This window comes from Canis lupus, chromosome 17 (genome assembly GCF_048164855.1).
Source record: "Canis lupus baileyi chromosome 17, mCanLup2.hap1, whole genome shotgun sequence".
Taxonomy (NCBI): domain Eukaryota; kingdom Metazoa; phylum Chordata; class Mammalia; order Carnivora; family Canidae; genus Canis; species Canis lupus.
In genome coordinates, this window is record NC_132854.1 from 2,475,223 (window position 1) to 2,497,728 (window position 22,506).

Consider the following 22,506-nt stretch of genomic DNA (forward strand, 5'->3'; position numbering starts at 1 on the left):
TTGCCACAGAAACAGTGGAGCTTGTTGCAGGAATCAGCCAGTCAGTGGAAACTGAAACATCCCTGTATGTATGAAACTTCAGCATGTACTAGAGTTGACATTTCATGTGATTGAGAAAGTATGGACTATTCAGCATTGGATTGGGTCAATGGACCATCCATTTGGGGATATACTTGCTGTGGGTTAATGTGCCAGATTATTTGAAGTTCCAGGCACTTTTACGTACTTCTCTCACTTGAACCTCATAATTAACACTGAGGGAGATGTATTCTTACCATTTTACAAAGCAAAAAAACTAAGACTTGGAGACAGGAAACAATGCCTCACAGGTCACAGGGCTGGTGACCCGCCAAGGGCACAGGCGGCCACCCCAGGGTGCTGCCCCGCCTCAGCTGAAGGGCCACACTCCCCACACCCCGAGGCAGCACTCCCACTGGCTCGTCATACTTGTCATACTCAAGGATTTTCAGAACTCTCTGCCCCAAACACCAAATAAATTCCAGATGGATAAAGGAGAGTTTTCTTTTAATATAAAGAATATAGGAGAATATTTTTTAATCTTAGGGTGGAAAAGACTTTCTTAATCAAAACATAATATAAACTCCTATAAGGAAAAATAGTTCAGAGATACAAGCTCAAAATTTAAAGCCTCTTTATGACATAAGATGCTACGAATAAATATAACAACAACAGACTGAGAGAAAATATTTCCACATAACAAAGCAGTAAGAAAATGAATAATCTTAGAATAAATACAAATGGCCAATATATAACTGAAGAGTTGCAGAAAAATCACTACAAACAAGGGAAAGCAAATTATTTACATATATTTATATATAAAATATATAATATGTATATACTATATAATATATATATAAAATATGTGACATTTAAGTAGTTAATATATAATATAATGTATAATTATAATGCAATATATCATGTATAATTATTTATTTTTCTCAAGATAGAAAAAAATTTATTTTGTTAATATCCAGTGATGATAAAGATAAGGGGAAGTACATGTTCTCATACACTGCTGGTAGAAGTGTAAAAGGGCACAGCTTTTGGGGCAATTTAGCAGAAAGATAAAATTGTGAGGTTTTTCTATAACAATTTCATTTCTATGTATCATAGAGAAATACAGAGTGTATGATATTTATCTTAAGATATTTATCTTAGAATGGTTTGCAATAAGGAAAAAGTTGAAGCAATCTAAATGGCGATTAACAGAGGAGTGTTTAAATAAATTAGGACAAAATTACTGGCAGTATTATAAGCTAATTAATCTATATGTATTGGCATGGAAAAAAGATCTCCAGGCAGAGTTACTTAGGAAAAAATTAGCTGGTGTAAGATCAAGATATCAGATATGATGCCATTTATGTACAAAGCAAAGCAAAACTGTACCTTTGCATAGGTTACCTATTGCCATGTAGCAAACCGGCCCTAAATTAATTTGCTCAGGTGTCTGCGATTTGGGAAGGGCTTGGGGATGTGGACAGTTCATCTCCGTGCACTCAGCATCACTGGGACTTAGAACCCCCTGCAGGCTCAGTCACTGTGTGTCTGCCCAGGGAACTGCCCAGGGAACAGACTGTGTGTCTGCCCAGGGTTGAAGTTGTAGCAGGAACATGTCTGGACTTTGCGGGTGGCTGTGTCCCAAGGGTGAGCATCGCTGGGTAGGTGGCAGCCAGAAGCTGTGTTGCCTTGTCCATCATCACCTGGGAAGTCGCAGGGCGTCCCGGCCATGGTAGTCTGCTCCTTAGCACAGGCCAGGCCAGAAGGTTCATCCAGAAGCCAGGGGAGGGAAACTAGGCCCCGCCTTTGATGGGAGGAGTGAGAAATTTGTGGTTTCAAAACCAGCACAGAGGACTGTGTGTGTAGAAAGAGATCTATGAAGACAGATACAGCTGTGATGCTGGGGAGGTTAGCAGGGCTGGGCAGCAGACGAGGTGGTTGACTTGGTTAGTATACAAACCCAACTTGAAGTAGCTTGAGAACAAAAGGGTTTCTTGACTCACATCACTGGCCATTCCGGGGGTTCAAAGGATCATGGACCATGTACAGGGGCCCCCGGGTGGCTCAGTCGGTTAAGCTGAGCTCAGGTCATGATCCCAGGATCCTGGGATCGAGCCCCTCATTGGGCTCCCTGCTCAGCAGGGAGTTTGCTTCTCCCTCTTCTTCTGCCTCTCCCCCACTTATGTTCATGCACTCTATCAAATACATAAATAATTTTTTTTTTAAAAAGGACCATGCTTATATCCATCTTCCAGGTAGACTTTCTCCACATGGTGGGCAAGGCAACCCACAAAAGCCCCAGATCCAAATCTCACACCTTTGTAGTTGCAACGGAAGAGAAAAGTCATGTGCTGGTAGCTCCAGAAAGAAGCTGCAGGGAAGATGCATAGCAATGGCCTTGGGGCGCTGGCCCATCCCCACCCTCCCATGGGGCCAGCAGCAGGCACCCCTGGTGGCCCGAATTCTTCTTCAGCAGCTCTGCACTATTCCTACTCTGACTGGCTTTGCTTTGGGGACTCTCCTTTCTTGTGTTTGCTCTTAGGTACGTACTTAAAACTTGTCCCTTCCCTCATATGAAATATATCCAGGTTTTTTCGTGTGTGAGGCTTGGTCTAGCATATTGATCAGTAGTTTCTCATGGCTTCTATGGATTGAGCGCAACTCTCTCAATATTCTGTTTGATATTATTGTCACCTTTACTTCTGGGATTGACCTTTTGCTTTTTCTGCACTTAAGGAATATTGGCCTGGCTCCCTCAACTGTTAGATTCCACATTGCCCTATTGCCAAGGGGAACATAGTGCTTTGGGTGATGGAACAGTCTTTAACCCGTTCATGCTCCAGGGTCATGACCTCCCCATGAAGCCACATATGTCATTTGTTGGCTTCTTCCCTATGCCAGACATTAAAAAATATAAATAAAATTGTTCTAAGAGTCACACTACAAACTAACCTTCGAGAAGAATTAGAAGAAGATATAAAACAGGCCAATCCATCCGTGTGCTTCACTTCCTCAAGACATCAGCCCATTATTCCAGGAATCCTGCCACATTGGGTTTTTGCCCATATGGTACAGTTTGATCTTCTGTGGTCTGTTCAGTTGTCTTATATTTTTCAAAACGTAGGTTGTACTGCAAACTCATCAGCAAGAACTGCAGCTTTGTCTGAGATCTGCGCCACACGGCTATGTCCTGTCAGAGGTTACTAAGTGACAGTAATGTGCTTGCGTGACAGTGCACGTTCAGATGACATGTCAACATAGAGAAATAGCGATAACCCCTACAAACTGTTTCAGGATCGTCCTCATGCATTCTGTTCTTATCCTTCCCTTCTGAAGCTCGACCAAATTTCTCCTTTTGTTAATGTTCTTGAGTCTAGAAATTAGGTTTCAAGCTTTGCACAGTGGAACCCTCCTGATCATTGACAGTGCATGATGAGCTGTGAAACAGGCCGGGCGTGTCCACCCTTATGTTCGACCGCCTGGGACGACCTGATGCTTTATGGCTGTGCTTGGAACCAGAGAGTATTTCACCGTTGAGCAAGTTTTAATCATGTTTAGGGAGCAGATCAATGATGCAAAGAGAAAAAATATTTTGAAAATCAGGTATATTGACCATGGCATAATGGTAATCCTTAATACCACCTGATTTTTACTTACCTTGAAATATACAAGTTAATTTCCATTCCCTGAGCACATCCCAACTAATGTGGAAAGAATGAAGCCAAATCCAGTCTGGTTGTCATGGTGGTGGTGTAATTACCCGTTTTAAACTGGCATCTATCAGGGCAAGAAGGGTTTTTAAAATGGAAAACTTTACTTCATAGTACCTGACTGTCCAAGCCAGACTTGCGGTGGCTCAGCGTCTAGCAATCGTCTGCCCCTGGCCGTACTCAGGACCAGATGTGTCTGTGTCCAGCTGGGCAGAGCTGTTCCTTAGGTCACATCTGTGCTGCAGGGCCACATGGTCTATCTTCATTGCTGCTCGGCTTCCTGGGTCTCCTGGCATGGCTCCTATCTTTTCCATCTTTACTTAAGACACGATCAATTACTATTTCTCGAGACGCAAAGATGCTTAAATACCATGATGGAGAAAACAGGGACACCTGGGTGGCTCAGCAGTTGAGTGCTTGCCTTTGGCCTAGGGCATAATCCTGGAGTCCCAGGATCCAGTCCAGCATCAGGCTCCCTGCAGAGAGCCTGCTTCTCTCTCTGCCTATGTCTCTGCCTCTCTTCTGTGTCTCTCATGAATAAATAAATACAATCTTAAAAAAAAAAAATGATGATGGAGAAAACAAGCAACTTCTCACATAAAATAAAGAAATTGGGGAGACAGCAAACCATTTCAAGCATCTTTATATGTGGATAAATTGTTAATAAACCCAGTGAATGATTATTTACATTGTTTTTAAAAGATTTTTATAATAGAAAATATTGAATGCACTGGGTGATCAAAATCTAACCAAATTCAATTCCTCAAATATTAATCATTTAGAAATATGGCATTTCTCATGGCCTGTCCCTCTATCCCCAAAAGATCTCCTTCCTACAGATAAATTTGAAATTCCATTTTAGGTGCGATCATAGAACATTTAGAAGTTAGGAAAGAAAATGTCTTAATTTTCTATGTCAATTCATGGATTATTTACTTAACACAGATTTACTGAAGGCCTCTGCTCTCTGTGAAGAGCAGCTCCACCTAACAGTCCCATGAGCCCAGGCTCGGATGGCACGGCGCAGTAGGATGGGCAATGGCCTGAATGACCAGGCTACCTGAACCTGGCCTAGGAGCCCCACCGCTGACCTGCCATGTGACTGCATCCTTCTGGGCTTCCACTTCCTCACCTACACATGGGAGGAACTGAAATTATTTTCTGTCTGAATGAATTCAATCAAGAGGTAAGTCAACAAGTTTAATAGGCTTTGATTGCTGCTGAAAATATAACTATTTCTCCACTTCTGTGTTCTATGATGAGAAACAAAATCATTTATGGAAAAAGCAGCTGCAGGCCTGCCCCTCCCATGGAATGGAAGAAGATGAAATGGCCACTGTATTTTATGGCTGGACTTGACTATTTCTCTCCAGCTGGAAGGGATCACAGTTCCATTTCTCAGAACACATCTGCTAACTAGAATAATCGACAGTGGACCAAAATCATTGTTGCCATCGTCAGCATTTGTACAGTAGGTTCACACAGTGGCTGGGCTGACCCTCCTACCCGGGGGACTCACGCTGTCACTGGCCTTATTTTGCCAGAGAGATCACTGGACAAGGAAAGCGACCTCCCCAAGGTTAGGCTGTCCTGCTCAACTTATCCTGACCCATACCTCCTGACCTCACATCTCATGCTGATTCTGGGATGGCACTCTGCACCTGATACACTGGTTCATATCTTAGGGGTTAAATACAATCCTGAAATGATGACAAGGCAAGACAAGACGTGTGCTCAGACAAGGCGCCGGTTCACCTGAGGAAAAACATGTGCTGTGCTTGGCAGCATGGGTCTTTCATTCACAGAAGCAGCCCAGCTCTTCTCCCGGGCCAGGCGAGTTTCTTAGGTCTTTGGTTCCTCAGTCATAAATCCCAGTGACTCCCTACCACCCCAGGAAGGGAGGACAGAGACAAGACTTCACTCCATTCCTGGCCATCAGTTAGTTTTGGGCCAAGAGTGCTGTGTCTTGACCACCCAGCACGTCTGTGTGGGCAGGATGGCAGTAAAAGGACACAGCTGTCGCAGCCAAGTGTGGGACGCGTGGCCTTGCGTGAATCAGGGCCCCTCTGGTGGGTCTCAGCACCCTCTCTAGAAAGACTAGGCCGGGCTGTTAAGAAGATTTAACATAAAGTATACCAAGTACCTAGCACAGTGCTGGCACATGCAGACGATGAATGGTGGCTGTATCTATCAGCTGGATAAGGTTATTCAAAGTTGACTCAAACTCAAGCATTTTCTTAATGAGAAAATTCTAGTTTAATGAAGCATTGAATGGCATAAATGAAGACTAAACCAGTTACTGTTTGCAGGGACTTCTTTTTAAGTTGAGGAAGCATCAACATCTATGAACAAAATCAGGTAACACAAAGTATTTGAGGCAAGAGAAGTGACCTACTGCTTTTCCTTACTCCAATTAAAACTATTTGCTGTTACCCCCTGGGCAAGGGGTGGTGCACGGCACACTAGTGTTTGGTCTGTAAGGAAAACAACTGAATAAATATTCTGCAACAAAACCCCTGAAGAGGCTGTTTGGCTTCCCCTGCTGTTATCTTCCTGACGGAGGGTGAGGAGCAGCCATTGGTGACTAGTGATTTCTCCAGATTAAACAAATCCACAGTTCTACCTTCCAAACCCCCTGGTTTTAACCCCCTGGGCTCCAAGACTAAGAGGGAGTAGTTAGAAACTGAAACGGAGCGGGAGATCTTATTCTATACACGCAGGGATCCCAAGGAATCATAAATCACTTTAGATGAAACGGACAGAAGCTCATTTCCTGCAGAAGCACGTTATCTTTAAACGCTGTCTGGACAGAGTAACTCTGCCTAATGAAAAGGTTTAATATCCTAATACATTTTACCTGGAACGCTGTATGAACATGAGATACAAAAGGACATTTCAAGTAAATATCTGTTCTAAAATAAGTAGATATTAGTAGGATGGCTTTCATATTCTTAAATGCTTATTACTTGAGCACCTGCCACCCATGACAGACTCGAGGACCACACCGCAGAGTCCGAGTTACTGAAAGGCACGGCTGTGGGGGTGGCCGGAGTCCTGCCACCACAGGGTTCCTTCTCGGGACAGGGAGGAGGACAGCTCCTCCTGCTCCAGGAATGCCATGCCAGGGCTGCTCGATGCACACTAACTAGCCCAATGAGCCAAGTTTCCTGGTCCAGAGTAAAACTCATTCTAATGGAAACACTTTAAAATGTTTTTCTGAACTGTATGTAATAACTCAGTGATGAAGTACAACCAACCGATGGTTGCCAGGGCAATGGTTGGGGTTGGGTGAAACAGGAAAGGGGGGTCAACTATAAAATAACCGCCACGAGGAGTCACATATAGCATGGTGACTGCAGGGCAGATCTGAAAGTTGCTGAGACTAAATCTTAAAAGTTCTTATCACAAGATAAAAAGGTTTTGTAGCTATGGTGACAGAGGTTAATTAGATTTCCTACATGTATGTATTGAGCATCTCTCAATACGTACAAATATCCAGTTATTGTGTTGTACATCTGAAACTAAAATGTTCTATGTCAATTACGCTTCAATTAAAAAAAGCTCTTTTATAAACAAATATAAGCAGCAGTTCTACCTTAGCCAGCTCGGCACGCATCTATTTCTACAGAGCCAATCCCCTTTCAGTGCTTCCAAGGGCCACCTGCATTTTTCTACTACTGTATCTAATCATGATTTAAAAGCCTAAATCATGACGTTCTGAGTACTCATGTGTGATTTTACCGTTTGGGGAAATAAAAGTGATTTAAAGGCCACCAAATCCGACAAAATCTGCCTTTATGATGTTCCACATGTTTAGAAGGAAGAATACCTGGCCATCTGTCCTTACTAGAAACTTCATCAAAGGTCAGGAAAAAATACCCAGCATTTGATTAACTGCATGCCAGGCTCCTATTCACTTAACTTGATTTCTCAGAAGCACCTTTTATAAAACAGGTATTTTAAAACTGAACCATGGATCAAGAGTTAAGCTCCTTATTCAAGATCAAACTGCTAAGGGGCAGAGATGGGTTCAAACCCAGCAAAGTGTAGCCTCTGTCCCGGTCTCTACTACAGCCATTTACAGACACTGTTAAATATGAAGAAATCCAGTACTAGCAACTGTGTCCTATTGCAAACTTCATTCCCGTAACTTAATTTTCATTATTAGTTCTAATTCAGATAGTAGAAACTAGCAGATGGAATTTTATATAAGCAAAGATTCTTTCATATTTAAAAAAAAGATTTTATCTATTTATTCATGGGAGACACAGAGAGAGGCAGGGAGATAGGCAGAGGGAGAAGCAGGCTCCCTGTGGGGAACCCAATGTGGGACTCGATCCCAGGATTCCGGGATCACGACCTGAGCCGACACTCAGGCAGACAGCCACTGAGCCACCCAGGTGCCCCGCAAAGATTCTTTTAAGCCACTTTTATTGCCACTGGACTGTCAAGTATTTTAGTACCTTATTTACATATAAGAAACCTTTTATTATTTGTCTAGGTAAACCTTAACATTCAAAAGTTTCTTAAATGGTTTTGAAGTTTTGCTAGAAAGTAAATGCCTATTTGTAGGAACTGATATGCAAAAAAATGGACATTTTAATGTATAATCAATGGCACTTTGTATTTCTCTACCAAATAGGTTTCTATAATGGAAATTTGCTGTACTGAGTAATTTCTGTCTGGCACAAATTAACAACCAGAAAACAACTTACGTGCTTTCTGGTCAGTCATGCCACATAGAGCTACAGGTGCCATGTGGTTACAGTGCTTCCTTGGGGCAGCTTCACAAGAGACTGCACAGCAGACTATGAGGAAACAAATCCTCTCCACCGTGTATCGCTTAGAAACGTGAATCGTATCATTGCTTAGAAATGAAGTTAGTCTAAATCAGAGGTCAGCAAATCTCTTGTGCACAGAGCCAGAAAATAAGTGATTTCAGCTTTGTGGGTCATTTGATCTCCGCTGCAAACTCTGCTGTCATACAAAAGCAGCCACAGACAATGCTTAAGTGAATGAGCATGGCTGTTTGCTAGTAGCACTTTATTTATGGACACTAAATTTAAATTTTATCATACTGTTCACATGTTATCAAACTGGACTCTTCTTTAGGTTTTTTTTTTTTTTTAAAAAAAAAAACATTTAACAGGAAGGGCACCTGGGTGGTTCAGTCGGTTGAGTGTCCAACTCTTTGATTTCAGCTCAGGTCATGATCTCAGGGTCATGAGATCCAACCCTGTGTGGGGCTCCATGTGGGGCTCTGTGCAGGGCATGGAGTCTGCTTAAGATTCTCTTTCCCCTCTTCCGCCACCCCTCCCCTGCTTGCTCGCTTGCTCTTTCTCAAAAAAACAAAAACAAACACCATTCGACAATGTAAAGCTCCTTCTTGGCTCACAGGCCCTACAAAACCAGGTGGTGGGCTAGATTTGGCTTGTGGACAATAACTTCCTGACCCTTGGTTTAAATATACATTTGTTTTGACATTTATTTGCTGGCAATTAAGTAAGTTCTACTTCACTATTAAGAAGAGTTAGAAAATTTGCCTTAAGGCTTTGTCTAAACTGCTGGTATATGTATTTTTAGAGCAAAAATTTAAAAATTACTTACAACCAAATATATGGCTAGAGGAGCAAACAGTTCAAGTTTCACTTATTCCTTGACCTCACACCTGTACAGCTCTCGTGCACACAGCAGGAAACACACCTTGGTTCTATCTACAGAGGCATCTGATTACAATGCTTCACTTGGAAATGTACCTTTATACACCCTGTAGCAATGAAACATGACCACACTGGGATGTGTGATAGCAAAAGCGTGATCTGAAGTTCCATGACTAGAGCATTTCCGTGTGATTTAATAAAAACTGTCTCCAATCATTTAAAAATGGCCCTGGGTGGGTGGGTAGGGCCATTTGGGGAACAGGCCAGTAATATGTTTGTCACGTAAAATTTAACCCTTTACCTTTCTAAAAAATAATCAATAACCTTTTATATTGGATTATTATATGGATAGGTTATTATAGCAAGAAATAAATTTGCCGTGGGCTATAATTTTTGGCAATTTGACTAATTTTTTAAAAATGTGCTCACAAAGCAGTAACATTACTTTCATTAAAATAATGCTAATGACGTTAAAGGAAATCTCTTTCCACATAAACAAATTAGGTTGCTTCTAAGTCACCCCCACCCCAGCAAAACAAAACAAAACAAAAAACAGTCTGAGACTCACTTGAGTGTTTAATTCAAACCTATATTTGTAGTTTCTAAAATGTTGATCCACAGACCACTTTCTTGTTACATGTGTGTACCAATGAAAACAAAAGGCAGAGAATCACTGCCATCCCTGCAAAAGAAATGGCTCCTTTTCTAACATTCTTTAAAAATATACAATGTACGGTCCTTGCACCTCAGCACAGGTGGTGACGTAATAAATACAGTGGCTCGCTTGTTCTCCTCACTGTTCCTCGAGGTCCGCCAACTACCTGTTATAAGCCCGCTCCTTTTTGGATTTCTCCAGGGCTTTGTCCATGGTCTTCTCATTCTCCCCTCGACATTTGGGACAGTACCACTTGCCCTTTGGTTTGTGATTCAGCCCCACACAGGAGAAATGGAACCACTCAATGGGGCACTCATCATTGTCACAGCCGATCATTTCTCCATAGGAGACCTGATTGCACAGACAGTATGTTGGCTCATTTGGGTCGATGGGAAGGTCTGCGGGAGACGCTTCCCGCTCGGCTTTGGCCTTGGAGCGTTTCTTCTTCTTGGAGGCTTTTGCTTTCTTCTCCTTAGGCGTTCCTGAGGTGATATCATCATGGTCGTGATTATTAGCCGCGTTCTCTCGATTCTCATTGTTGCGCTGTCGCCGGGACCTCTTGTTGTTGCTCTTCTCTGCCTGTGTGATTGTCTCACTCTTGGACTTATCCTGGCCAGCTTTGCCGCTGTGGCCAGTGGTGTCATTGACCTCCTGATGTGCCTCAAAGAGCTCCACATGACTATCTACCTGCCTGGTCCGGTTCTCCACCAGCTCTACCATCTGACTCACGATCTGGATCTTCTCATCACCCAGTTCCTGGCTCCGAATCAGGGCCCTCTGAATGCAATGCAACACTCTCCTCTTCTGGACACTGTCTGTCTCACGTTTAAATTTCTCATAATACTCATCCAGTTCCTTCAGGATTTCTGCAAAGGAAAAATAAGCATTATGTGTCCATTTTTATAAACACTCCTGAGCCTTTTATTTAAAGTTTAGTTTCTATAGAAAACTAATTGCAAGGGGCAGAAATAATCAATGCTCAAGATTTCCTAGTATGAAAATCCTAGAAGCTGCAGGTCTTTGGAATAGACTTCCCCCTCTACTACTGAAAAGAAAAAAAAAAAAAAAAAAAAAACTGGATCTAAAAGCAAATGCCAGCACAGTTCCCATTTAGCAAAATGCCACTCAAAGCTCCTCAACAGACTCTGTGCATTCAGAAGCATGGGTAACATTACTCTTGGGATTGGCAACTAAGGGGAAAGTTTAAATTCAGGTGAAGTGCCAGTGCTCCAGCTTTTATTTTCTATAAAATTAAATGATATCCTATATTTCCAGTTTTATTCAAATATTCGTCTAACTTAAAGGCCTTTATTTCCTTTAATGCACCACTGTGTTGAATACCCTATGAAGTCAGAGAATGTATATAAATGTTACCTAGTGACCCAGAGCCTCAGTTTAGTCATGTCACTGTCATCCTACCATGTTATTCTTCTGTATTACTGAAAACAAGAATGGTCACAATAAACCAGACAATCTAGCTTTGCCTTAAAACAAAGGTGTCAGATTTTATTTTTGCATTTACTTCCTAAAACAGTACACATTCACATCTGTAAAAATAAACAGATTTGAAACATTATCAAAATCAAAACACCCTCAGTATTAAATTTAAACCTTATACGGGGGCACCTGGCTGGCTCAATCAGTAGACATGTGACTCTTAGATAGGTTCTTTATTTATTTAATTATTTAATTATTTAACTAATTTATGAGAGACAGGGGGGGTGGGGGGTGGGGCAGAGACACAGGCAGAGGGAGAAGCAGGCTCCCTACAAGGAGCCTCATGCAGGACTCAATCAAGGACCCCAGGATCATACCCTGAGCTGAAGGCAGACGGTCAACTGCTGAGCCACCCAGGTGTCCCTAGACATGTGACTCTTGATCTTGGGGTTGTGAGTTTAATCCTCACGCTGGGTGTAAAGAGGACTTAAAAAGTAAAATCTTAAAACAAAGAAGTGCATATGACTTTGGAAAGTGTAATTAGGCAATTTCTCAAGATATAAAAGTTGTTAACCTTGACTGAAATATGGAAAATAACTATTCTTGCCAAAAACGTATTTAAATACAAACAGAAATTCCCAGAGTCATTTCCCCCAAATAGTAACAAATCTAAGTAGTATCAGGGATGAGTGGCTGGCTTAGTCGGAAGATCATGCAACTCTTGATCTTGGGATTCTGAGTTCAAGCCGCATGTTGGGTACAGAGATTACTAAAAAACAAAAGTATCAGATTTTTCTCCTGAAACCCTCTGCAGTATCTTAAAATAAGGCAATTCTACTCTACAAGTAGGAAGGGTTGGGCGGAGGGCAGCATGTACAATAGGTAACCCTCATCCCTTCTAGATCTTATCTTTAAACAGGTATAAGGTATAAACCATAAACCTAACACTGGGATAAGCACAAGAACTTAGACCAACACTGAAGCTTGCATAAATGTAAACAGTATTTTCCAGGCTCTAAAAGGCGCTCTGAAGATCCTTCTAGAACAATGTAGACCATCTGCCCCCAGGAAGGAGGGATGCCACAGTCTCACAGAGTCTGAGAGCAATTAATTCTGGAAATAAATAGGCTCAAGTTATCTAAGTACCATTTCATAAATGTTAATTTAAGTTGATTGCACATTACAAAGCCGCAATTTAGTTTAATTGGTAACCCGATTTCTAAAGACAACGTTAGCCTCTCATTGAAAAGACAACAATGTTATCACATCACTCCTATGGAATCCAACAACATAGAGCTGCTTTCACCTCACCAGGCTTCCATCCATGTGAAGCCTCACCTGGGGAAAGAAGCACAAATCACATGACAAAATCACCGGGAAACCTTGCTGTTTCCCCGCACAGTGGCATCTATTTCTTAGACTCCCCAGAACAAGTACCCTATCTGTCTGCAGCAGCGCGGGGGCGATAGGTGCGGCACCCGACCACCGAGGCCCACCGGCTCGGCCCGGGGCTGACCTGGCCTCTGGACCGCTGCACCCCAGTCGGATCTGGGCAACCATTAGAAACGTGTTACCTTCACGGAAAGGCTGCGCCGACCTTCCTCAGGAAGCGCCTTCCGCGGTGGGGCGCGCAGCGTAAAATGCTTGAAACATGGTGCAAGATCACTGCGAAGTCCGTACCCAAGCCCGCCCTCAGACACCCGGTGAAAGGGATGAGGTATTTGTGACCCACCTGTTGGCCGCGGTGGACCTAGACGCCGGTCCCTCAATCGGACGGCCGCCGTTCCGCAGCACAGGCAGGCCGCTGGCCAGCAGCCCCCCTGCAGGCGCCGCGGGTGCCCCCCAAGCAGCAGCAGCAGCAGCAGCACAGAACTCGGGGGTGCAGGGGCCGAAACACCCCCGACAGCTTTCCCGAGCGCGCTCAGGCACGGCCCCTGACACCGCGAACCCTCCCATCCTCGCCCCCGACTCCGGGTCCTCGGGGTCCTCGGGGTCCTCGGGGTCCTCGCCCTCGCCCGCCCCTTCGGGGGACACTCACGCTCCCCCCGCTCCGCAGGGCTGCCCCCGGCCCTCGGCGGGCCCTGGGGGGGACGCCTGGGTTACGCTCCCGCCAGCCTCGCCCCGGCCCCCGGGGGCCGCCATTGCTCCGCGGCCGGAAGTGGCCGGGATCGGGCCCCGGAGGGACAAGGGCGGGGCCGGGCCCCCAGCCAATGGGGAGGCGGCCAGCGGGCGACGCGCCCCGCCCCCAGAGCCACCGTCTGCGGGGATGGCCGGGCCGCAGGGCGGAGGCCAAGCGGGGCGCCAATCAGAGCACAGGAGCGCCGAAGCGGCCCGCCCCGCCGGCGCCCAGGGCCAATCGGAGGCCGGAGGCCGGGCGACCCGAAGACATTCAAATCAAGGGGCCCCCCTCCTGCTCCCCGCCCCCCGGAGAAAAAAGAAGGCAGCGGAAACGGAGACCCGTGCCAGTCACTGCGCACTGCCCACCCTCATCCGGGCGGCGACCAGTAGCTGCGCGGCGGACTGATAAGGACATTCCATGGGGGACAGCGGGGCCAATCGCGAGGCAGCCAGAGCGGGACGTTCTCAGTATGCTAATGAGACCCCTATAAAGGCGGCTGCGAAGCCGAGCCCCGGGGAGAGCGCGCAGGGCGCCGTCCCCGCGGGCTCCGTGCGCTCGGGCCGCGGCAGCCCCCACCTCCCCCCGCGCTTCCGTTTCCCTGCTGCGCAGCCCTGTAAACAGGAGTAAACTCCGGGGGACGGTCGGCGTCCCGCACACGGCCCCCAGCGCCCAGCCTGACACCGCAGGAAAGTTTCCCCAACAGCCAGCAATTCCCAGCGGACGCCAGCCCTCCGCCTGTCCCCGGAACTCGGGGCAGCCGCGCCGCAGAGAACGACCCACAGGTCCTCTGTCCTGCCATGTTCCGCGGCCAGCCAGCCGAGCAGCTCTGCCCGCGCCCCCCGGGCCCCGCGGAGGGGCGACTGCCCGACTCGCCGTCCCTCCCTCCTACCCTTCCCTCCGCGCGCATGGAATAAAGCCCTGGCCCTCCGCGACCTGCCCCCGGCCGCGCCGCCCCGCGCACCCCGGCCCTAGTGGGGTCCGGCTCCACGGGAGGCCGGGGGGCGGCGGGGGCGGCGGGGGCGGCCGACCCCGGACTTTACATAACACTCGGATCGGGGATGGCGAGGAGGGCCGGGACCCGCCGCCCGCAGCGCCCTCCCCGCAGCCCTGCGCGCAGCCCCGGCGCTGCGCCCCCCAGCCCCGGCGGCCGCGGCACCTCCCTCCCCCGGCGCCCCAGCCTGCTCCCCCCAGCCCCCTCCTCCGCAGCACCCCGCCTCGTCACTTCACTACAAAGAGCGCTTTGCTCGCGCAGCCTGGCATGGAGACCGCCCGTTCCTCCTTCCTCCTCCGTGTCCGGGCTCCGCGCACAAGGACCTTGACGGACCCGAGGCGCCCCAGACCTTTTGTTCCCGGCCGGCCGGGTTCCTCCGGGCGGGGGACAGGACGGCCCGGGGCCCCGCGGCGCCCGCGGCCGGCGGGGATGGAGCGGCCGCCCCCGCCCATCCATCCCGCCGTACCTTGGTATTTGGCGTCGATCTCCCGCATCAGGGAGACGTTTCTCTGCAGGTCGAAAGGCAGAGACTCGATGGAGTCCAGGTAGTCCTCCACATAGTTCACCAGGTGGATCTGCTCCCCGTTGGCAGGGCTCAACATGGTTCACCGAGGTCCCCGGCGACTCGGCGCGGCTTTCCGCTTCCTCCAGCCCCCGCCCCCTCGGAGCCCAGCGCTGCAAAATGCAAAGCTCCCGCCCGCCGGCGCCCCCCCTCCGGCCGGCCCCGCGCCGCTACATCTGCGAGCCGCGCCGCCTGGGCCCGGGGACCCGGCGCCTGGCGGGCCGGGCCGGCGGTCGGCGGCCTGGGGCGCGGGGCGGGCGCGGGCGGCGCGTGCGGGCGCGCACCCCGGCGCAGGGGCCGGGGCCGGGGCCGAGCGAGCGCGGGAAGGGGCGCGCGCCGCCCGCCGCGCCGCACTTGTCCAACGTGGAGAACCCAAATACCAGTTTCAAACACTTGGGAAACATTCGGCCCCCCGCACCGCGCATGCGCCCCGCCCCCCCCCGCGCCCCCCGCCCCGCGGGCCCGCCGGCCCCGCCCCCGCCGCATCACGCCCCTCTCCGACCCGGCGGAGCGGGGGTGTGGCTTTGTCTGTCACTCGGGCTGGGGCGGGGGTCCCGGGAGGGGGCGGCGGGCGAGGCGCAAACTTTACTAAGAGTTTCGCACTAGGAGGCAGAGCCTGCCGGGCGGCAGTGCAGGACGGCCGGGGAGCGCGGGGGCAGCCGGCCGCGCCGGAGACCCGGTGGGATCCGACCCGCCGCGCGGTGCGGCCGCCAGCGAGGGGCCCCCGCCCCCCCACTCACCCGGGGGACACCTCCCTCCCCACACCCAACCCCTCACTCTCCGGCGCCCAGCCGCCCCGCCGCCCCGCCGCCCCGCGGGGCATAAGTAAGGCCCGAAGCGGACTGGCAAGGCCGAGGCCCAATCCCCTGGTCGCCCCCACCTCGGCGCGCCAATCAAGGCGGAGGGGGCGGGGCGAGCGCGGATAACTCCTCCCGGGCTCCTACTAGGAGAAACCCGCGTCCCGGGGGGGCGGGGAGAGAGGCCGGGCCGCGCAGGGCGGAAGTGGGGGCGCATGCGCACTTGCACGCCGGGGCGGCCACAGGCCCGGAGGCGGAGACCTACCGTCGGGCCGCGGACCACCACTCCCAGCAACCTCGGCGCTCCCGCGCCTGCGCGGTCCTCGCCGCCTTCCCTTTGTGTTGCCGGCCGGAGCCCAGTGCTGAGCCGCTTTGGAGACAAAGGGGCCCCAGAGGGGAGCTGCTTTCCGGACCGGGCGCCCACAAAGGGCGGGTGACCCCCTCCCGACTGTGCCCCGGGATCATTCGAAAGCCCCCCCGCCTCCCAGAGCGGGGCGGGGCGGAGCGGGGCGGGCGTCCGGTCCCGGGGGTCCGGGCCCCCCTCCCCTCCCCTCCCCCCCCCTCCCCCATGTCCTGTCTCCCCGCCCTGAGCTCCCGCACTCGGGCTTCCTGAGGGGCCCGACGCAGACACTCCCGTTGCCTAGGCGACGGGCCCGCGCGCAGCCCGCCGCTTCCGGCAGAGGCCCCGCCCCGTGGGCGTGGCCGCGCTCCGCCTTTGTCCGGCGGGCCCGGCCTCGGGGCGGGGGCGGGGACGGGCTGTGGGGGTTGGGGGGCTGGAGGGACCGGGGCGGGGGCGCCGGGCCGCAGCGTCCCCCCCCCCCCTCCCCGGGAGCGGCTGTCGGCTCCGACCGCCGGGTCACGGCGCCGTGTGTTAGGGGCGCCTCTCCGGACTTGGGGCTCCAGCCCCACCGCGGGGGTATGTATAGAGGATTTAAGTGTTTTTAAGTAAAAGAGCACGTGAAGTGCGGCGTGTCAGCCAGCCCAGGGCGCGTAAACCCTCGGGGGCGGCGGTGCGCATCCCCGCGAACCGCGCCGAGACGCCGGCAGATGTCGGTACCGAGCTGGAGGCTCGGCCGCTGCGGAGATGACGACCACTAACGTGAACGCTGGGAAGGGCGGAGATTGGAGCTTCACTCTCTCTCTCTCTCTTTTTTTTTTTTTTTTTTTTAAGATTTTATTTATTTATTCCAGAGACACCGAGAGAGGGGCAGAGACCCAGGCAGCGGGAGAAGCAGGCTCGGTGCAGGGAGCCCGAGGCGGGACTCCGTCCCAGCACCCCGGGGCCTCGATCTGAGCCTGGAGCTTCACTCGCAGACCCTTTCCTCCCGTCCCTTGATACTGGGGAGAAGGGTCGTTCTACTTGCGGGTGCACACTCCTTCCAGCCTCGGCCCCGGTGAAAGCAAATGATGAACGAAGCTTCCTTTTATACCGCGAGCTGCATTGGCCGCTAGTCCGCCGGGGACTGGGGGGCTGTGACGTGTGGCAGCAGAGGCCTTGTGCGGAACACATGACGAGGATGCGAAGTTGAGTAAGAGGAGGATTCCCTTTCCCCCGAGACGCTATGCTGAAAAGTGCCATAGCAAGAAAGAGGTTCTTTCTCAAATCTCGCAGGGATTGGCTCTAGGATGAGTACGGTTTGTCTGAAGTTAGGCGTAAAAGTCAGAAATGACTTACCCCTTCCAGCGATAACCAAGCCAGTTTGAACTAGGTTATCTTTTTAAAAAAAAAAAAAAATCACGATGTTATCAGGATGATTCCTTTCGTGGACTCCGCAGAAACAGAGACAAGAGGTTATCTTCATCATACCGGCAAGAACTATTTCACGAGTGCCCACCGGGTGCTCACTGCTGGTTCGCAAACTAAGGATACAGCAGTGAATAAGGAGCTTGCATTTGTGAGCTAAACAGCCAGAAAAATGTTTTCTTTATTGGCTTTACAAAGTCTTTAAAATATATACAATGACTTCACAGTTTTCTAAACAAGGTTAGAAGGCTCCGAGCTAAAACATCTATGAGCTAAAACGTAACTATGACCCTGTGTTTTAAATATACGACTCAGGAAAATTCTTTATTTTTGAAGATATACTGAATTACTTTGGTTGTTTCAGCTCTTTGGAGTGTGTTGCAAAAAGGGATACTGATTTTTTTTTTGTTTTTTTTTTTTTGTTTTTAGAATTATATTTCTAGTTTAACTGGTGATGCTCCAACCCATGGGAGTAAAAAGGAAGAAGTGAACATGAAATTTTTTGTGTTTCGAGGTGCTTAAAAAATAAATGCTGGGATCCCTGGGTGGCGCAGCGGTTTGGCGCCTGCCTTTGGCCCAGGGCGCGATCCTGGAGACCCGGGATCGAATCCCACATCAGGCTCCCGGTGCGTGGAGCCTGCTTCTCCCTCTGCCTGTGTCTCTGCCTCTCTCTCTCTCTCTGTGACTGTCATAAATAAATAAAAAATTTAAAAAAAATTAAAAAAAAATAAAAAAAATAAATGCTAACACATTTCTCTCAAACCTGAAATACCTTCAAAAGTATACTTATCAGTAGTTTACTACCTTATCTACTCTACTTTGGATTTGCAAGATTTGGCCTTGAAAGAAAGTATATTACTGAAAAACTATGTTTTTGTCATTAAGGACTAGGAAACGGCATTCAAGATACTTTGGAAGCATTACTTTTAATACACTTATTTGTTCTGGCCTCAATTGGGGAGGAGTCACTTCAAATTAACAGGATTCTCTTCTTGGGAGTATATTTGCTAATAAATCTTCCCAGTCATTTTTACTTAATATTCAATCTGCAAAAGGAATATTTTAAATCACCAGTGAAATAGAGGATATGTTTATCATTGTTTTGATGATTTCCAAAAGACTTAAGTGAAGGTAGAATTGCTGCCCGTAAGGGCAGAACACCTTACATGACTGACTGGTTTTCTGAAGACAGAAGATGCCATTGTTAATTTAAAAGTCATGAATTTTCTATTCCAACATGCCAGTTGCCCAGATTTATCTGAAGGATTTGGTCTTCAGTGTTACTAAATCTGTTTTCAAAACTTCTAGCCTGTCCCTTGAATTCTGTGTGTTGACACAGATTGCCTTTTGTTCATTTTCTTATTTTACTAGCACATCTAGTATGTGGACCAGACCTTTCTCTATCAGATATTTCACTGCCCAAATTTCCTCCCACATGCACAACAGGTGGATTTCATCACAGATTAATTTTATTTTACTTATTTTTAATTTTTTTATTTATTTATGATAGTCACACACACACAGAGAGGCAGAGATACAGGCAGAGGGAGAAGCAGGCTCCATGCACCGAGAGCCTGACGTGGGATTCGATCCTGGGTCTCCAGGATCGCGCCCTGGGCCAAAGGCAGGCGCTAAACCGCTGCACCACCCAGGGATCCCTCACAGATTAATTTTAATTCAGCAGCTCTTTTCTGAATGTAGTGCTGGGAACAGTGAGAGAGTTCAAAAGAATTTACAGTCTGAAGTACTCAGGGAGAGAAATATACATATTGTACTAGACACAAGAGACACAAAATAACCAAGATAAGGATGCTGGCAGTGAGGGAGGGATACTAGTCAGGGAGCCTGTGCTTAGAACTGGAGAGGTCTCCTAATTCTGAGCAATAGGTTCTAACATTTTAGCTTTATGCATTAGAACATAGTTTACATTAGACTAAAATTTAGCTTGAAATAGAATTGCAGAATTGGACTCCAGGGATCTTGAAGAAGAAAAAAAAAAAAAAACACCACCACCTTATGTGTTCTAGGAACACACTGGTTCATTTGCCTTTCAGTAGAACGATCAAAACAAACCAAAAAAAGAACTGAGGAACTCTGTGAGGTTTTGAGGAACGCAACAATAAAAGGGCTTTATTTTCTTTCTCTTTCCTTCTTTTTTCTTTCTCTTTTTTTCTTTCTTTCTCTTTTTTGAGACACTGTTTTGCAAGATATCAGTAGGGCCAATTTAGTCAAGATAATTTGAAAGGAACTTCAAGTAAATCTCCCTTTAAAAAGTCCCACTGAAACCGCAATTCAGATTGTTTTTGTTGTCAAGAGAGAAGATATAGAATGTTTAACCCTAATGAATTACAAGTAGACACTTCCTACTACACCTACCTGATGGATGGGATGGTTGCTTTGCTTTGGTATTGCATCCGGAGACAGTGCCATCTTGGGATGCAAGTGAGCTTTGTGCTGTTACGTGGAGATGTGCTGTGTGCGTGCATAGGAGTGCAGACGTACGGTGTTTCTGTTGGGGTGCAAACATGGTATATCAGTGGCACCTATGCTGTTTGAGCATTGGGGTGCACCGTGCTGTGTTAGAGTGCAAGCGTGCCATGTTGGGGCGCAGATGTGCTTGCTGTGTTGGGGTACTGGAGTGCAGATGTGCTGTGTCGGGGTGCAAGCGTGCTGTGCTGGGGTGCATATGTGCTGTAAGGTGCAAGCGTGCTGTGCTGGGGTGCAAGCGTGTTGTACTCGGGTGCAGACGTGCAGTGTTGGGGAGCATACTGCTGTGTGGGGGTGCAGACGTGCTGTGTAGTGTGCAAGCGTGCTGTGCTGGGGTGCAGACGTGCTTCCGGAGCAGGCGAGGAGCCGGAGGCAGGTGCCCACGCCGTGAACTCTGGCTGGCAGCGGCCTCCCGCGCCCCGGCCCCGACTCCGACTCGCCGGCGTCAGCACAAACACCGCGCACGGCAGGATCGGAGGAGCAGAAGGGCCCCCTCGTCCTCGGCCTGGGACGCCCGCTCTTCCCCGCCCCGAGCGCCACGGCGAGGCCACGGCGAGCCCCCGGCGGGCCAGAGGGAGGCGCTGCCGCCGCTCCCGACCTCCTCTTGCGGGGATCGGCTGGGCGGGGGCAGGTCCTCTTCCGCAGTGGGCGGGCGCGGCCGAGTCCCTTCCGGGGTGGGCGTGGCGTGGCGAGATCCTCTTCCGGGCTGGGCGGGGCCCGGGAGTCCGTCCTCCTGGGTTGGGCAGGTCCTTTCCGGGAGGCCCTTTCCGGGGTGGGCGGGGCCTGGGAGCCGGCTTCCGGGTGGGCGTGGCCAGCGCGCGCTCCGCCCCGCCCCGCGCAGGCGTGGCGAGGCCCCGAGAGGCAGGCAGGCGGGCAGGCGGGCAGGCGGGCGGGCAGGCGGGCAGGCAGGCGGGCGGGCGGGCCATGCTGCCGACGCGCCGGCCGGGTGCGGGCCCCCGGCTGCTGGGGGTCGCGCTGGGCCTGGGGGCCCCGCGGGGCCGGGCGCGGGCGGTGTCGGGGGCGCGCGGGCAGGCCTGGCTGCAGCCAGAGGGCCACGACACGGGCGTCAGGGTGTACAACAGCCTCACCCGGAGGAAGGACCCCTTGATTGTGGGCCGCGCGGACGCCGCCTCCTGGTAGCCGCCGGGCCTGGGGCGGCGGAGGACCGAGCGGGGGGGGGGGGGGCGGGGCACTTCGTAAGTCCACGGTCCGTGGGAGCACCGTCGGGCATCCGGGGGCAGCCCCGCCGAGCGGCCGCTTAGCGTGGGCCAAGGGCCGGGCGAGCTGAGTGAGCTTCCTTGCGAGCGCGCTCCACCTGGTGGGTCTCCCTCTGTTCCCAGGTACAGCTGCGGACCGACCGTCTATGACCACGCGCACCTTGGCCACGCCTGGTGAGTGCGCCCCTGGGGCTTCGGCGCTCCCGGGGCCGTTTGTTCTGGGCGGAGCCTTTCGCGGACAGGCCCTGTCTGCCGGGCGTCAGCCCAGGATACCGAGTCGCTGCGGTCCGGAGATTGCGGGAAGCGCACCTGTTGTCTCGCGTGGTTCTCCTGGTGAAGTCTAAGCCCCTGGGCCCGTCTCACGGGGCATCAGTGCGGCGCGGTGCTGACAACCTGCCTGGGAATTAGCTGCCTCCTGGTGGATCTAGTGAGATGCCCCAGCTCCCTGGGGCCGCAGTCAGCCGAGAGAAGCTATTTCTGGCCTCTGTGTTTTATCTCTCCTTTCCAAATTTGGACAGCCCATTTTGTTATTTGCTACCTTGAGTCCTGGTTTCGTCATCTTTGAGACGAGGCTGAAAATGGTATCCATCTGTTGGGGCCTTCACAGTTTGATGAAACAACACCCCTAAAGTATGGCTTACACAGCCCCTGCTGTGGACTGCGGGGTGGGGGGGGGCAAGCAGCTGTCGGGGATCAAGAACTTACCCCAGGCCGTGCAGTCAGGGGGCGGCAGGGCCTGCTGTGTCTGATCTGGTGCTTGCTTTCTCAACCTCTTAACCATCCCCGTCTTTGTCAAAATTACACTTTTCCTAAAGACTTTATTTATTTGGGAGAGAGTGAAAAGGAGAAACAGACTCCTGGCTGAGCTGGGAGCCCACGCGGGCTGGATCCCAGAACCCTGAGATCATGACCTAGCCAAGGCAGACACTTCATCAGCAGAGCCCCAGAGCCCCCCCCCTCCCCCCCCCCCCCCCCGGGAGCCTATCTTATTCACTTTTTAAACTTGTTATGTTTCAGACTAAAAAAAGCTACATTGATTTGCTACACCTTTTTACAAAATCATATGCCAGGCAGGAAGGCTGGTGTGTTAGTTGTGTTTTGTTAAAACA

The 22,506-nt window shown here is 50.3% G+C and overlaps 2 protein-coding genes and 2 long non-coding RNA genes across 8 annotated transcripts in view; 2 read left to right on the forward strand and 2 right to left on the reverse strand.

Annotated features, from left to right (window-relative positions):
- Positions 1-9,946: 9,946 nt before the first annotated feature.
- Positions 9,947-15,358, reverse strand: ING1 (inhibitor of growth family member 1). The gene is made up of 2 exons (XM_072782378.1): positions 15,057-15,358; positions 9,947-10,909 (listed from the first exon to the last, which is right to left on the reverse strand). Exons 1-2 carry the CDS (start codon positions 15,190-15,192, stop codon positions 10,206-10,208), a joined length of 840 nt encoding a protein of 279 aa, XP_072638479.1. The 5' UTR covers positions 15,193-15,358; the 3' UTR covers positions 9,947-10,205.
- A 1,357-nt stretch (positions 15,359-16,715) lies between these two features.
- On the forward strand, positions 16,716-17,728 carry LOC140607825 (uncharacterized). Its single transcript, XR_012009731.1, has 2 exons — positions 16,716-16,865; positions 17,121-17,728. It is a non-coding gene; the product is annotated as an uncharacterized lncRNA (long non-coding RNA).
- On the reverse strand, positions 17,098-20,767 carry LOC140607826 (uncharacterized). Its single transcript, XR_012009732.1, has 2 exons — positions 20,070-20,767; positions 17,098-17,663 (listed from the first exon to the last, which is right to left on the reverse strand). It is a non-coding gene; the product is annotated as an uncharacterized lncRNA (long non-coding RNA).
- A 323-nt stretch (positions 20,768-21,090) lies between these two features.
- The window catches only part of CARS2 (cysteinyl-tRNA synthetase 2, mitochondrial), a 69,242-nt gene continuing 67,826 nt past the window's right edge, over positions 21,091-22,506 (forward strand). For all 5 annotated transcript variants that reach the window (XR_012009730.1, XM_072782380.1, XM_072782379.1 and 2 more), the window contains exons 1-2: positions 21,091-21,316; positions 21,521-21,571. Coding sequence is in view for 4 of the 5 variants with exons in the window: in XM_072782380.1 (XP_072638481.1) it covers positions 21,105-21,316; positions 21,521-21,571 (263 nt within the window). In the remaining variant the exon portion in view is untranslated. The remainder of the gene's footprint in view (positions 21,317-21,520; positions 21,572-22,506) is intronic.

Bases quoted from the DNA above. Each gene is read 5' to 3' on its own strand.
- ING1 (XM_072782378.1), bottom strand. From the start codon at position 15,192: ATGTTGAGCCCTGCCAACGGGGAGCAGATCCACCTGGTGAACTATGTG. The intron at 10,910-15,056 runs GTACGGCGGGAT...TTTCCTTTGCAG, and splicing joins GATCGACGCCAAATACCAAG to AAATCCTGAAGGAACTGGAT.